We start from the raw sequence: 17,367 nt of genomic DNA on the forward strand, positions 1-17,367 counted from the left end.
TTAAAATTGTGGATGTTGCTGGTCGTGCTCCCGATGGAATGTGGTTCTTGTCACATTTCCCTCGGTGTCCACTGTCTCGAATTGTTCATCATCCGGCAGTTGATCAAGACGTTCTTGGCTTTCCGTTCCAGTGAAGGTGACATGAGAGACCAATGGATCAGTGACCTGAAATAATATTTCCTTTAATTTTTGAGCTTCTCCTCTATTATTTACCCTAGTCTCAACACGCCGGGAAATCGTCTGAAGTGAGCCGTCCGGTCCGACCACGGTGGTTTGGAAAGTAGTCAGAGTTGTTGGATAGGATTGGAGCATACTGGATACTTCTCCATCCAATGAATCTCTGTCATCGTCGGTGACCACTGTTCCCATAGTGTCTCCGGAGAGAAGACCGTGTGTGGATTGAGTAGATTCGATTCCTTGACTGGCGCCCTCGAGTACAGAGTCCTGGAAATAAAACAAGTTAGATTTTATAACACATTCCATCCATACCTTCTCGATAGTTGCGGTTCCGTCTAACGAGTCTGTTGTACTGGCCTCCATGACACGTGGAACCATCTCATACTCAGTGAGTGATGTATCTTCCACACTATCTGGTCGTTGTTCTACTTCGATTTCTTGGAATGTTGGTTCCAATGAATCGGTGCTTGTCTCAAGATATTGCATCTGGACTGGATCCAATGCGTGCTCGAGAGAGTCGGTTGGTGATGGAGCGACTGGAGTGACGACTCGAAGATCCTCGTCTTGAACTGGTCGACTCTTCAATTCGGTGTCACTTCCTCCAATGTCTTCCTCATCGTCTCCTCTGGTACTCATGTCTTCGGCTTCTGATTCCTCGCGGATATCCGAAAGCATCATGACGTCTTCTGGTGGTGATTGATTTTCGGTCATCTCCTTTTCGAGTCGTTCGAATTCAGCAAGAGAGCTGACTGATCCTTCTCCAGACTTGTTCAATCTTCCGGCAACAAGCAATTCAATTTCGGATCTTGTCAATGGTCCATCTCCCCGGGCTCCAACTTCTCTCTCAAGTCGTTCGAATTCTTGAAGAGAAGTCAAAGAGAGATTATCGCTGGATTGATGACGATATTTTCCAATCATAGCAAGAGTGTCAGCTGGCACTCCTACGGATGAGTGTCCAGATGAATGGTTTCCACCTTCGTTCAAGGAATCAGAATCTTCTGGTTCTTCTTCAACGGTTTCCAATTCTTCCAGCGACTGCTGTGGTTCCTGCTCTTCAGTATCTGCATCGTAGACTTCGAATCCAAGGTCTTCTGCTTCTTGGTGTGGATGATCATCTTCGTGATGTTCTTTCTGCTCCTCCTGGACTGGTTTCTCCGGTTCTTCTGGTGTTAACGACTTCTCTGACGTTTGTGCATCCTTTCCAGCACTGATAACACTCACAACTTCCAACGAATCACTCGATCCGCTTCTCTCACTCTCCACCCGAATCACAGTGTCCGCATGGCTTTCCGCCGACGACGACAGGTCCGATAGCTGTCGCGAGTAACGTGAAGACTCGCTATTTCCGAGATCGGACGACGCCTCCATGGCTAAACTATGGATGCGTTCGGTCTCCTGTCGCCTCATCTCCGTTTCTTCTTCTAACTGCGGCACGGCTTCAGTGGTGATTTGGGTTAAAGTTTCATCTGGTGTTTTTCTGACTAGCTCATCATCGTGATATTGTTGTGGTGGTGGTGTTGGTTCAGCTATGGTATCCTCTTCTCGGACAAAAACGAAATGATCTCCTTCCTTCTGCATTGTTGCGTCGGATTTTCTTGGTGGCACTGGTGAGATTGGACGTCCTGGGTCATGTTTCGGTGGCAACAGAATACCACTTGGACTGATTGGCAGCTTATCATCACTCTCGTCCTCTTCCTCGATGGTTACCTGAAGAGCAACATCTGGTGTGGATCTAGCTGTGGTTTGCAAGAAATCGTCTGCATCGAAAGCCTTGATAACAGGCATTTCGAAATCTTGTTGAGCTGTAAATTGACGGTCAGAATCCACAGGCGAAATCATCGCTTGTGGAGTCGACGTCTCTTGGCGTTCTAGATCACGGGCGGTGTGCTCTCCTTCGGAATCGCTAAGACGACTTGGCGCTTGGCTGGTCGCAGTTGTGTATTCTGAATCTTGAGAAGTCCAGCCTTGGGCGGATTCATACGTGTCGTCCTGAGATGTTACACAAGTGTCATACTCTTGATCGTCTTTCTCTGTAGCCGTCAAGTAAGCATCGGAAGTCATGGTTCTCTGATCGTCATCATCTTCTTTGATTTCATGAACAACTTGTTGGAGTACTTCCTCTACTAAATTGGTAGCAGTGATCTCAGCAGCTTCTTCCTTCTCTTCCTGTGCTTTCTGCGCAGCTGCTTCCAGTTGTTCCTCTTTTTCCAAATGAGCTTCTTGATCAGACTCATGGATCACATCGAGTTGATCCGAAGCACTGGATGATGGTTCTTCTTCAACGAGAGCATGAAGATTGTTTTTCTCTCCTGCCAAGATATTGAGTTTCTCCTGGAGGTCGGAATAATAATCAACTTCTGGTTCATTCGAAATCTCTTGGCAACTTTCTTGCTTCAAGAATTTGGATCTTCTTGGAGAATACTCAGCCTGAGTCATCATAATCTGAGTGGTAGCATCTCCTTCAGCTTCTTGAATGACGTCATCTGTTAGTTGAGTCGAGAACTCTTCCAGAATTTCTCCATGACGATCGTAGACCTTCCACTCTTCGTCTTGATCATCGTCGTGCTTGTCATCTGATTCATCGGCATGTCCGAAACTGATCTTGGTGACATTTTGAAGTGCCTCTGATGCCAAATCTTCAACGCTCTTTTTCTTTTGAACTGGGGAACGACGGTTGAGAGACTCAATTGAAGCACGGTATTGTTCAGATTCAATCAAGGTTCTGTCAAGTGGACTGAAAACTTCAGAGACGAGTTTCTCGGCAGTTTGTTCCGCAACGTCTTCTGTGGACAGATTGAAAGCAGCCTCGGTAGATTGAGATGGAAGACGCTGGCTATCCTCTCCATGATCAACGAAGGATCCTTCAGAATCACCTTCAGACTCGTCTTGATGGGTTTGGATTGATGGAACTTCCTTTTTGAGTTCAGCAGATTCGTAGTGAACTTGTTCATGCTCTCCCTCATCATCACTATCTTTCTTGAGTGCATCATAAGCAGCCTTGGCTCCGACAGCAGCAAGAGCAACTGGAGCAGCAACAACTCCTCCGGCAACCATTCCAGCCTTCTTTGCGAATCCAAGAACCTTGCTTCCGAATCCTTCTCCGTCACTTTCCTCTCCAGAATCTTCCTTGTGATAGTGTTCTCGATCAGCGTGGCTTTCAGATGTTATCGCAGATGTGGTCTTGATGGATTCATAGACCTCTCCTTCAGATGGTGCAGCTGAGAATCGGCGCTCTTCTTCTTCTGGCTCAGTAGTCGTGGTGGTAGTTTCGATGACATGTCCAGTTGATTTCTCAGATGGAACTGGAGATCCAGATGGAGAGTGTTGTTGTGATTCAACAACGTGAGATGGCTCATCTTCTGGCTCAAAGTGCTCTCGGGTTACTGTAGTTGTTGTAGTCGTTGTCTTGATGAATCCATGAACACCTTCTTCTGGTTGAATTGGGGAATGAGTTCTCTCTTCTTGCTCCAATTCTGTGTGAACTGGTCCAAAGTCATCTTCATGCTCAACATGTTCACGAGTGACTGTTGTGGTAGTTGTTGTCTCAATGACGTGTTCAACTGATTTCTCCGATGGAATTGGAGATCCTGGACCAGAATATTCTTGAGATTCAACAAGATGCTCTTCGGTTGGTTGATCTTCTGGCTCGACATGTTCTCTGGTGACAGTAGTGGTGGTGGTGGTCTCGATGACGTGACCTTCAGACTTCTCGGATGGGACTGGAGATCCAGATGGAGAATATTGCTGTGATTCAACAACGTGAGATATCTCATCTTCTGGCTCGATGTGTTCCCGAGTTACGGTGGTGGTTGTAGTCGTTTCAATGACACGGCCAGATCCTTCATCAGATGGAACTGGAGATTCTTTGCCGTAATCTTCCGATTCTACAACATGTTTCTCCTCTTCTGGCTCGAAGTGCTCTTGAGTGACAGTAGTCGTCGTTGTGGTGGTCTTGACATACTCTTGAACGTCAACATTTGATTCTTCTGGTTCGAAATGTTCTTCGGTTGTTGTAGTCGTTGTGATCTTCTCAACAACATGTTGAACGGACTCTTCTGATGGAACTGGAGATCCAGTGTATAGTTGTGATTCAATGACATGGGAATCCTCATCTTCCTGGGGTTGAACTGGGGTTCCGGATGGAGATTCCGGACGCTCATAGCCGATTGGAGACGATCTGGTGTATTCCTCGGATTCGACGACAAAAGGATCAGAAGGATCCTGTCTATATTCGAAGCTGTCACTGATCACTGATTCTACTGTAGTTGGATACTCTGGTGTGTATTCTTCCTCTTGAGATGTTTTCACGTGCTCGACATTTGAGATTGATGTTGGTGGAAGTGGATCTTCAGAAGAGTATTCTCCAGATTCAATGATCGATCGATCTTGTTCCAGTTCTTTCTCATCAACTTCCAGCTCTGGAATCGCAGCTGGTTCATGATGAACACTGATGACGGTAGTCGTTGTAGATTCTTCGAATGGCCTTGGAGACGCTTGTCCAGATCCAGTGTACTCTTCGGACTCAACGATACTTGGATCTTCTTGCTCGTTGTTTTGATCTTCAGCTCCGTAAGCTTCTGGCTCTTCATCATCCGAATGAGCAGGAGATTGAATTCTTTGCTCTTCGCGACTGTTAAATTCGTATTCCTCGGAGTCAATGACATATGGAGCATCTGATTCTGGATTCTCCGCAAGTCTTGGAGTCTCCTCTTCTTCAGTTTCTGGATCTTGTTGTGGTGTTGTTTGCACATCGCCAGAATCCGAGTGAGCTGGAGAACTGATACGTTGCTCTTGTTGAACTGATTGTTCATAATCTTCTGATTCAATGATGAATGGTCCTTCAGCTTGAACTTCCGATTCAAATGCCTGTTTTTCTTGCACATATTGGTCAGCTGGAGAATCCGCTGGGAACACAATCTTGGGTTCTTGTTCCTTTGGTGAAGAAGTGGGAACTTTGTCCTCCTCTTCTGGCTCGTAGAAGGTAGCTGCTGGTTCTTGGGTCTCGGAGTCAACGGCACGACGTTCACGAACATCTCCAAGAAGAGCTTCTTGTTCTTCCTGATCTTCTTCATCACTATCTTTTTTGAGGGCATCATAAGCAGCCTTGGCTCCAACAGCAGCAAGAGCAACTGGAGCAGCAACAACTCCTCCGGCAACCATTCCAGCTTTCTTTGCGAATCCAAGAACCTTGCTTCCGAATCCTTCTCCATCACTTTCATCTCCAGATTCTGGTTGTTGTTGTTCGGAGAGAAGTGGAGCTCTGTCAGTTTGAATTGGAGCCTCGGTTTGATGCTCTGGTTGTTCATGGAAGTATTGGACAGCTGGCGAATCTTGAGTCATTGAGGTTTCGGTGAATCGTGGTTCATCGTGATGGTACTCTGGCTCTTCCGGCTGGTGTGCTACATTAGTGGTGGTTGCAGCTTCAGTAACATATCCAGTTGATTTCTCTGATGGAACTGGAGATCGAGATGGAGAGTATTGCTGAGATTCAACAACATGGGATGGCTCATCTTCTGGTTCAAAGTGTTCGCGAGTCACAGTTGTAGTCGTGGTGGTCTCGATGATTCTCTGAGAATCAGATTCGGATGGTACTGGGGATTCTGCCGCATACTCCTCGGATCGTATGACATGCTCTTGGTCGTCTTTTGATTCGACGTGCTCACGAGTTACTGTAGTCGTAGTGGTAGTAGTCTTCACGTACCCATGGATGTCTTCCTCGGATGGAACTGGTGAGTGTGTTTCAAATTGCTGAGCAGCTCCAACTGGCGATTGCTCTCCAGAATAGTCATGTTCCTCTGGCTCAACATGTTCACGAGTGACAGTGGTCGTGGTGGTGGTTTCGATGACGTGACCTTCAGACTTCTCGGATGGGACTGGAGATCTACATGGAGAGTATTGCTGAGATTCAACAACATGGGATGGCTCATCTTCTGGCTCGAATTGTTCGCGAGTGACAGTTGTAGTCGTGGTGGTCTCGATGATTTTATGAGAATCAGACTCAGATGGGGCAGGATATTCAGCTGGGTACTTCTCGGATTCAACGAATTGCTCTTCAGTTGGCTCGTCTTCCGGTTCAAAGTGCTCACGAGTTACTGTAGTTGTGGTGGTCGTGGTCTTCAAATAACCATGAACATCTTCTTCTGATGGTACTGGGGATTGTGGTCCTTCCTGGTCATGGGAGTGAGCTGGAGAATGCGACTCTTCTGGTTCATATCGTTCCTCAGTCACAGTAGTGGTTGTCTTCTCAACAACTCGAGTAACAGACTCTTCGGAAGGTGTTGGTGATCCCTCTCTCTTTTGCTCAGCAGCCGATTGGCCTCCTTCTTCCTCATCTTCCGAAACTTCATACTCCCGAGTGACAGTAGTTGTTGTTGTAGTCTCCAAGTATCTTGGTGCATAAGATTCATCATCAGCTTCTGATCCAGATGGTGGTCGAACTCCTTCTGGTTCTTCGTAGAGTTCGCGAGTCACTGTTGTGATTGTCGTATCTCCAGAATGTGGTTCTTCGAATCGAGTCTCACCAACTGAAAATTGTTGTTCAGAATCGTTTGGTGATTCTGGAACTTCAGAAGATTCTGGTTCGTAGACCTCCTTTGTGATGGTTGTCGTGGTCTTTGTCTCAATGTAATGATGCTCTGGCTCGTCTCCGTCTGGTGCTTCATACACTTCACGAAGAACAGTGACTTCTTCTGGAGTGGTCTTTTCTTCACTCTCCTCTTCTGGCTTTGGCTCATCGTGATAATGACGGATAACTGTGGTCGTCGTCTCCACAACTTGTTCAGTTGGTGATTTGAGAACTGGTTGTTCCGACTCGGCGTGAGATTCCAATGCTCGAGTTTCATTGTCATCAAGATATTCACGGGTTACTGTAGTCTTTCTGATGGTTTCCGTGTAATGATGACTTTGTTCCGAGTCTGCTTCTGGATGGGATGGTTCAATGTCAGATGCTGACTCTTCATCGGATACAGGATGTACAGGTTGAGCTTCCTCGGTAGTTGGTTCTTCTGCTAGCTTCTCAGATGGTTCTGGAGATTCTCCTAATCTTTGTTCATGGAACTGCTCGTATTGGACTTCCGATCTCAATGGGGATCCAGCCGATCTTTGCTCACGAACATCTCCAAGCAGAGCTTCTTGCTCTTCTTGGTCTTCCTCATCACTATCCTTCTTGAGGGCATCATAAGCAGCCTTGGCTCCAACAGCAGCAAGAGCAACTGGAGCAGCAACAACTCCTCCGGCAACCATTCCAGCTTTCTTTGCGAATCCAAGAACCTTGCTTCCGAATCCTTCTCCATCACTTTCATCTCCAGATTCTGGTTGTTGTTGTTCGGAGAGAAGTGGAGCTCTGTCAGTTTGAATTGGAGATTCGGTTTGATGCTCTGGTTGTTCATGGAAGTATTGGACAGCTGGCGAATCTTGAGTTAGTGAGGTTTCGGTGAATCGTGGTTCATCATGGTGGTACCCTTGTTCGGTGTCATGGACTTCTGGAGACTGAGCTGGTTCCGAGAGTCTCTCGGAATCTTCTGGATGATCAAATCCAGATGTTCGAACTGTAGACTCAACTGATGGAGATGGAGACGCTGGAGCGTCGTGAGAGTCGACTCGTCCATACTCTGCTGGTTGCTGGTATGGTGGGATCGCTGGTTCTTCCGAATATTGATGCTGGTAATCTTCGAATTGTTGCTCTGATTGGATTGGAGACTCTCGATCAAATTGTTCACGAGTCACAGTTGTTGTGGTAGTAGTCTCGATATTTCTTTGAGAATCGGCGTCGGATGGTACTGGAGATTCAGCTGCATACTCCTCGGATTGGATGACACGCTCTTGGTCGTCTTCTCGTTCAACGTGCTCACGAGTTACTGTAGTTGTTGTAGTGGTAGTCTTCACGTATCCATGGATGTCTTCCTCGGATGGAACTGGTGAGTGTGTTTCAAATCGCTGAGCAGCTCCAACTGGCGATTGCTCTCCAGAATAGTCATGTTCCTCTGGCTCAACATGTTCACGAGTGACAGTGGTCGTGGTGGTGGTTTCGATGACGTGACCTTCAGACTTCTCTGATGGAACTGGAGATCTAGATGGAGAGTATTGCTGAGATTCAACAATATGGGATGGCTCATCTTCTGGTTCTAAGTGTTCGCGAGTCACAGTTGTAGTCGTAGTGGTCTCGACTATTCTTTGAGAATCATTCTCAGATGGAACAGGAGATCCAGTTTGGTATTCCTCGGGTCCAACGATATGCTCTTCAGTTGGTTCGTCTTCTGGCTCGAAGTGCTCACGGGTTACTGTCGTTGTGGTGGTCGCAGTCTTCACGTAACCATGAACATCTTCTTCAGATGGAACTGGTGATTGTGGTCCTTCCTGGTCATGAGTTGGAGAATGCGACTCTTCTGGTTCATATCGTTCCTCAGTTACAGTAGTGGTTGTTGTGGTCTCAATGAACTTCGTGGAACCTTCTTCTGATGGCACAGGAGACGCAGCTTGTTTTTCTGACTCCTCTTCTGGCTTGAGTTGTTCTTCTGCAACCACTTCTTCTTTAACCGGACGGCTTTCATAATCTGATTCTGCCAAAGATCCTCGTGGAGATTTTGGAGAGTATCTTGGTGAATAAGATCCCTCTCGCTCCAACTGTGCTTCCGTCTCTGGCTCATGTTCGTGTTCCTTCTCACTTTCTCTTCCAGATAATTCTGGTGATTTCTCATCTTGGAACTGACGGATATCTTCCTTGTGTGAATGAGATGGAGATGCAGGAGTTGAATCATCCTCGAACTTTTGATGAATGGTAGTGGCGGTGGCTTCAACTGTTTGTCTGAAGGACTTTTCGCTTTCAGTTGGTGATTTGAGCGATTCTCTATCTTCCTCATGGACAGGTTGAGATTTCACAGGCGATTCGGGGAACTCCTGAGCAATTGGTTTCTCAGATGTTTCTGGAGATTTTCCGAACTTTTGTTCATGGAACTGCTCGTATTGGACCTCCGATCTCAATGGTGATCCAGCCGATCTTTGCTCACGAACATCTCCAAGCAGAGCTTCATGCTCTTCTTGGTCCTCCTCATCACTCTCCTTTTTGAGTGCATCATAGGCAGCCTTGGCTCCAACAGCAGCAAGAGCAACTGGAGCAGCAACAACTCCACCGGCAACCATTCCAGCTTTCTTTGCGAATCCAAGAACCTTGCTTCCGAATCCTTCTCCATCACTTTCATCTCCAGATTCTGGTTGTTGTTGTTGTTCGGAGAGAAGTGGGGCTTGTTCAGTTGGAATTGGAGATTCGGTTTGATGTTCTGGTTCCTCGTGGAAGTATTGGGCAGCTGGAGAATCTCGAGTCAACTTGGTCTCCGAAGTGAATTCCTTCTCAGAAGCAACAGGAGATTCTGGTACTGGACGATGCTCCAACTCATGAGATGGTAGAACTGGAGAGTAAGACTCCACTGGATGTTCTTGAGGATGTTCTGGTTCTTCTTCTTCATATTCACGAGTCACTGTAGTCGTTGTGGTAGTCTCGACTACATGAGGAAGTTCTTTCTCCGAAACAGCTGGAAACTCGGCGATTTGATGTTCAGATTCAACATGAGAAGATGGAGCAGGGGAGTGATTTTCTGGTTCATCCTCATAATATTCACGGGTTACTGTAGTTGTTGTGGTGGTTTCAGAAACGTGATGAGCATCCTTCTCAGAGATCGGCTCCGATGGTACCGGTGAATGCCTCTCAGCAACAGGAGACTCTGATTGTTGAACAAATCTCTCGGATGGAATTGGTGATCCTGAAACTGCGGCTTCATCTTGCTCAAACGGTTGTTCAGCGTGAACTGGAGAAGCATCTCGGTGTTCTGGCTCTTCTTGATTATCGTAGAACTCGCGGGTTACTGTAGTCGTGGTAGTTTTCTCAACAACATGATGAGTTGATTTCTCACTTTCAGCTGGAGTTCCGATTGGTTCTGGTGAATGAGCTGGCTCCGAGAGTCTTTCGGAATCGAATCCTTCCTCTGGCTCGTCATATTCTCGTGTCACAGTTGTAGTCGTGGTAGTTTCAGTGACATATGGGGAGTGTTTCTCAGATCCTTCAACTGATCTTGCTGGAGATTCAGAACGTTGAAGATCATCATGGTCTTGTCCAAGTGGAGATTCTCTGTGATGCTCGATTTGTTCGAGTCTTGGATCTTCCTCACGAATGAACTCTCGGGACATAGTAGTCGTTGTTGTGGTCTCCATCACATGCGGAACAGACTTTTCACTTTCAACTGGGCTATCACGATCATTGTCTTCTGAATTCTTGTCAGTTGGGGATTCTGGTTCCACTTCGTAGTACTCCCGAGTCACTGTTGTCGTTGTGGTCGTTTCTTTGACATCCGACTCTTCAACTTCTTCTGGTTGATCGTGATATTCACTGGTTACAGTAGTAGTTGTAGTTGTCTCAATCAGATGTGGTTCGTCCTCATGGATTTCACGGCTCACGGAAGTTGTGGTTTCACTGTCATCAGAAGCGTCGCTTTGATCCTCTGCTTGTTCAGGGTGTTTTTCCTCCATTGTCTCTTCGGTCTCCTTCGGAAGGTCTCCAAAGTGTTCACGAACAACGGAGGTTGGGATGGTCTCGGCATCATGTTCAGCGGTGGTGGTAGTTTCAACGGAAGACACTTGGATATGCTTTGGCTCCTCTATTTCTCCTTCATCATCACTATCCTTCTTGAGCGCATCATAAGCAGCCTTGGCTCCAACAGCAGCAAGAGCAACTGGAGCAGCAACAACTCCTCCGGCAACCATTCCAGCTTTCTTTGCGAATCCAAGAACCTTGCTTCCGAATCCTTCTCCATCACTTTCATCTCCAGATTCTGGCTGTTGTTGTTGTTCGGAGAAAAGTGGAGCTTTTTCAGTTGGAATTGGAGATTCTGTTTGATGTTCTGGTTGTTCATGGAAGTATTGGGCAGCTGGAGAATCCTGCGTCAACTTGGTTTCGGAAGGGAATTCCTTCTCAGAAGCAACAGGAGATTCTGGAACTGGACGGTGGATTTCCTCATGTTCCGGCTCATCGTAGTATTCACGAGTAACAGTAGTTGTCGTCGTTGTCTCAGAAACTAGATGTGGTTCTTGTCCCTTTTCTGATGGGATCGGATATACTTCAGCGGGGGATTCTGGTCGCGCATACTCATCGTCTCGGAATTCGTATGCTGTTGCTGGAGTAGTTTCGGTTTCTGGCTCCTCTTCGTATTCATGAGTCACTGCAGTCGTTGTGGTAGTTTCGACAACATGTGGAAGTTCTTTCTCCGAAACAGCTGGAGACTCGGCGATTTGATGTTCTGATTCAACATGAGAAGATGGAGCAGGCGAGTGATTTTCTGGTTCATCCTCATAATATTCACGTGTTACTGTAGTTGTTGTGGTGGTTTCAGTAACGTGATGAGCATCCTTCTCAGAGATCGGCTCCGATGGTACTGATGAATGCCTCTCAGCGACTGGAGACTCCGGTTGTTTAATAGATCTTTCAGATGGAATTGGTGATCCAGCAGCTGAGGCTTCATCCTGCTCAAACGGTTGTTCAGAATGGACTGGAGAAACACCACGGTGCTCTGGTTCTTCTTGATCATGTGGAATAGATTTCTCACTTTCAGCTGCAGTTTCGACTAGTTCTGGTGAATGAGCTGGCTCCGAGAGTCTTTCAGAATCGAATCCTTCTTCTGGTTCGTCATATTCTCTGCTCACAGTTGTCGTCGTAATGGTTTCAGTGACATGTGGGGAGTTCGGTTCGGATCTTTCAACTGATCTTGCTGGAGATTCAGAATGATGGTGGTCTTCTTGATCGTGAACCATTGAAGATTCAACATCTTCAGGTTTTTCCTCGTCATATAATTCACGAGTAACAGTTGTTGTGGTTGTAGTCTCAACAACATGTGGGATATCTCTTTCAGATGTTGCTGGAGATTCCACATCCCGATTCTCAGTGTCAACTTCGGCTGATAATGCAGTTGAGTGATCTCGCTGAGAAGATGGCGATTCAGGTCTTTCATAGTCTTCATCGTGGATTTCCCGAGTGATGGTAGTAGTCGTTGTAGTTTCAACAACATGTGGATGTTCCTTTTTAGACAGAACTGGAGATTCGGCAAGATGACGTTCCGACTCGACATGAGAAGACGGAGTTGGTGAATAGGATGGTTCCTGCTGGAATTCTTTGTGTTCTTCCTCATGCTCTGGTTCATCATGGTATTCACGAGTTACAGTAGTTGTCGTTGTTGTCTCGGTAACCAAATGATGTTCGTGATCTTTCTCTGATGGAACTGGAGAATCCTTTTCAAGATCGGATGCCTCTTCATAATCGAAATCACGAGTCGCCGTTTCAATAATATTTGAGCGTTCTTTCTCAGATTCTGACGGTGATTCTGGTGCTTTATGTTCCAATTCGGCATGGGTCGATGGAGAGAATGATTCTTCGTGACGTTCTTGAATCTTCTCTTCATTTTCTCCTTCCTCATCGCTATCCTTTTTGAGTGCATCATAGGCAGCCTTGGCTCCAACAGCAGCAAGAGCAACTGGAGCAGCAACAACTCCTCCGGCAACCATTCCAGCCTTCTTTGCGAATCCAAGAACCTTGCTTCCGAATCTTTCTCCATCACTTTCATCTCCAGATTCTGGTTGGTACTGTTGTTGAGAAGTTTCGGTCTGGGAATGATAGACAGCAGATTCTTGTTGGAATTGACGTCTTTCAGAAACCACTGGAGACTCTGGCGCTCTGTGTGATGGCTGAGATGGTTGAGATTCAGGTCTCTCATAGTCGTCGGCACGGGTCACAGACGTCGTTGTTGTTGTCTCAAGAGTATGTGGGATTTCTTTCTCGGACACTGCTGGAGACTCGGCGATCTGATGCTCAGATTCAACATGAGAAGATGGAGCAGGCGAGTGATTTTCTTGTTCATCCTCGTAATATTCACGGGTTACTGTAGTTGTTGTGGTGGTTCCAGTAACGTGATTAGCATCCTTCTCTGGTGGAATTGGTGATCCAGCAGCGGCATATGGAGACGGAGAGTGAGCTTCAGGAGCTTCTGGTCTATCGTATTGATCGTCATGGAATTCACGAGTGACTGTAGTCGTCGTAGTAGTCTCAACAACATGTTCTTTCTCGGATGGAGATTGCTGACGTTCCGACTCCACATGAGAAGATGGAGATGGTGAATGAGATTCGGCATGAATTTCTTCATGTTCCGGCTCATCGTAGTATTCACGAGTAACAGTAGTTGTCGCCGTTGTCTCAGAAACTAGATGTGGTTCTTGTTCCTTCTCTGATGGGATCGGATACACTTCAGCAGGGGATTCTGGTCGTTCATACTCATCGTCTCCGAATTCGTATGCAGCTGCTGGAGTAGTTTCGGTTTCTGGATCCTCTTCGTATTCACGAGTCACTGTAGTTGTCGTGGTGGTCTCGACAACATGTGGAAGTTCTTTCTCCGAAACAGCTGGAGACTCGGCAATATGATGTTCAGATTCAATATGAGAAGATGGAGCAGGGGAGTGATTTTCTGGTTCATCCTCATAATATTCACGTGTTACTGTAGTTGTTGTGGTGGTTTCAGTAACGTGATGAGCATCCTTCTCAGAGATCGGCTCCGATGGTACTGATGAATGCCTCTCAGCGACTGGAGACTCCGGTTGTTGAATAGATCTTTCAGATGGAATTGGTGATCCAGCAGCTGCGGCTTCATCCTGCTCAAACGGTTGTTCAGCGTGGACTGGAGAAACATCACAGTGCTCTGGTTCTTCTTGATCATCGTAGAACTCGCGGGTTACTGTAGTCGTGGTAGTTGTCTCGACAACATGTGGAATTGATTTCTCACTTTCAGCCGGAGTTCCGATTGGTTCTGGTGAATGAGCTGGCTCCGAAAGTCTTTCAGAATCGAATTCTTCTTCTGGTTGATCATATTCTCTTGTCACAGTTGTAGTCGTAGTGGTTTCAGTGACATGAGGAGCTTCTTTGACAGATTCTGGAGATTCACTTTCCTGATCTTCTTCGTCATGTTTACGAGTCACATAGGTGGTTGTAGTTGTTGTCTCGACAACCTGAGGGTGTTCCTTCTCTGACATAACTGGTGTCTCAGCCAGACGATGTTCCGACTCAACATGAGAAGATGGAGCTGGTTCGTGCGATTCGCTTGGGACCTCCTCTTCATGATACTCACGAGTGACGGTTGTAGTAGTCACCGTCTCAGAAACAACATGTGGTTTTGGCTCCTTCTCTGATGGAACTGGAGATTCTCTGACTGGCGATTCTGGTTCATCGTAATACTCGCGAGTCACAGTGGTAGTAGTTTCAGTGACGGTTTCATGTGGATGCTCGTGATGTGAAACCTTTGGAGTGACGTCTTCCAAATGTGGTGGTGGAATATCCTCGTGTTGGATGGGAGACTCCATAATAGTTGTTTGAGTTGTCAGAACTTCTGGTTCTTCATGAACTTCTTGTTGCTCTCCTTCATCATCACTATCCTTTTTGAGAGCATCGTAAGCAGCTTTTGCTCCAACAGCGGCGAGAGCAACTGGAGCAGCAATAACTCCTCCGACAATCATTCCAGCCTTCTTTGCATAGTCTCCCAATCCAGACTTTTCTTCCTCTTCTTCCCGAACACTGGCAACGGAGTGTCTAGCGATTTCAGGTTCGTGTCCACTCTTCAAACTAAGATTGTCTCCTTCATCATGACTTGTCACACTTTCAGCATATTCCTGAGCAATTGGATGTTCCGAAACGATGGGAGATGTCTGTCCTGGTGAGTGATGTCCTCTATAGATTGGTGTCTGTTCGATAGTTTCCACCCGTCCCTCATCTTGTTTTTCAAATGACTCAGCCACAAAATGGGCGGCCAACTCGTCGTCATGGGAACTCATTTCACTCGCAACAGATGGCGAGATAACGTGGCGTACTTGAGGAATCGGTGGACTCACTTTTCCCTTTTTGGATGCTCTTTCGTCATCAGAAGATGTCGGAGAATACGACTTGATGTCTTTGATTTCAGCTGTAGACACGTGTTCCTCAGATGGCGACAACTCGTGGGACAATTCTTCGTCACTGTATTCACGTGTGTCCTTGATCTCGGCGTGAGCAACATGTTCCGGTTCCGAGAGTTCTAGTGGCTCCTGAGGTTGCTCATCTTCGACTTCTTCAACGTCATCTGGATGCTCTGGTGGAACTGGAGTGTGTGGAGTGATGACGATTCCGACGGCTGGTTCAATATAGCTCTCTTCGTGATGTTCATCGTCACGCTTCTCGATTTCTGTGTCTGATTCCGTGAATTGAACTTCTGGGATTGATTGCTCAGAATGTCCAGAACGTCCACTATCTCTGCCTTCTGAAGATTGAGCAACTTCCTCACGAGTCTCTTGTTCAGGTTCTTCATCGTCTTCTCTGGCAACGGCGTGTACCGATGGAGGTGGTCCAGCAACGGATGGATCGATTGGAAGCGTCTTGAACCGCTCGAACTTGGCGATTCGGTCTTTGACACTTCCCAGTGATTCGACAGGAGAATCTGAAAATGAGACAAATTTGTATGGAATAGTGTGGAAATGAATGAATGGATTTTCAAGTTACCTCCCTGGACCTGACCGTAAAATGGAAGAGATATTGGAGACAGGAGAGAGAGAGAGAGAGAGAGAGAATATGAGCTAAATGATACAAGTAAGAAGATAACAGAATCCTGAGCTATGAAAAATGTGAAAATGGAGAAGCCTTAATTTAAGACATGGCATTAGAGGAAGTCGTGCTCCAGAATTTCTAAAAACCTAGCTTGGACAACGAATTCCGAAAATGCTGAGAAAGACAATGACTCGGAGAAACCCTACGAAAAGATGCAGTGAAACCAAAAAGCGCAACAAAACTTTTGAAAGTGATGAAACATAAAAAAAATTGAAACTAAAATTCGGCATATTTTATAACGAGCCCAATCACAACGAAAATATGCTATAACTTTGGTTCCTATAAAACTAAATGAAGTGAATCAGACGAGCGAATCAGATGAATCAAGTGAAATTCCGATCGCAGGATTCCATTTTCAACGTCATCTGAAATTTCTGGCAATTTTTGAACACAAGTCCATCACCACCACGGAAACAACAACCAAAGGATCCAACGAATTCATCTGAATCATGGTATCACGTCTTCTGAATCCTGGTTTTCAGTCCAAGTGACCATTCTGACCATCCTGATCTCTGATTTTCACTGTTTCACAATACAACAATAACTAATTCTGAATTGATTCCCTTTTGCTTGCTCTAATCCTTGTTCTGTCCTCCACTTCCGAAGCCGACGACGTTTAACAAAAAAAATCAGAACAAAACGATACCCATCACATGCATATATATTTAAAAATCATTCCCATATTTATTTTTAATCAATATTATGAAATTCTCTTTATTCAATAACCGACATAGCAAATAGTGACTTTTCTTTTCCTTTCTTTTTTTGGTTATATTTTCTAGGAGCGAGCGAGAGAGTGTGTAGTGACGAGAGAGTGAGAGAGAAGCAGAGAAATAAAGGAACAGTAATAATATAAAAGAGGCAGGATGAGGGTACGGTAATATCCAAGGTCCGGGGATCCAATCTGATGATGGTCGGCTTACTCACCAGGGGCCGATGGCTCTTCTCCTTCTCCTGAAAAAATGAATTGGGTTGTTTGCAGTCAGTTGTTTTTTTTTACAAAGTCATCTTTATGATCCTATTAAATCAGTAATTTCAGATTTTCGATTCGCTAAAAATGTTCTAAAGTTCATCATTCCCCTTTCTCCACAAACCTAAAGTCTTTGGAAAAAGAGCACGGGAGCCCTTGGCTTGTCACAAAACTTGTGTAAAGTGTCTCTCGGGCTCACGCACTCTCTCACCCAAATGCCGTTGTGCTTGCTCAATTCGTTTTGAAATCATCGACAAGAAGAGAAATAGCGAAATCCCTCTATCTCTGTCAAAACAGATTTCTCACGTTCCAAGGGATCTTGGCTGGATGGGAAAAGAGGGTGAGGTGAGAGAAAACAAATAAAAAGTTATTGATTTGTATGTTTTCCAATCGACTCAAGAACCCTTACCTGGCAAAGTGGTACGAGTGGTTGTGACAACTCGTGTCATCTTCTTTGATACCACAACTGATCCATCTTCATTGGTGAATCCCTCCTCGGCAGTCTCCTTCTTTTGCGTCGTTCCAGAGTCTTGGCCAGAGTGTTGCTCAGCGCCAGATGCTG

General features: G+C 45.9%; 1 protein-coding gene across 1 annotated transcript; it reads right to left on the minus strand.

Annotated features, from left to right (window-relative positions):
* Positions 1–17,254, minus strand: CBG09473 (the record flags this gene model as incomplete). Its single annotated transcript, XM_045235361.1, has 2 exons — positions 1–15,668; positions 17,209–17,254. The coding sequence occupies 2 exons, from the start codon at positions 17,252–17,254 to the stop codon at positions 1–3; spliced, it is 15,714 nt and encodes a 5,237-aa protein (XP_045094040.1).
* Between the last annotated feature and the right edge of the window lie 113 nt (positions 17,255–17,367).

Source organism: Caenorhabditis briggsae (genome assembly GCF_000004555.2).
Source record: "Caenorhabditis briggsae complete genome, chrIV, whole genome shotgun sequence".
Taxonomy (NCBI): Eukaryota; Metazoa; Nematoda; class Chromadorea; order Rhabditida; family Rhabditidae; genus Caenorhabditis; species Caenorhabditis briggsae.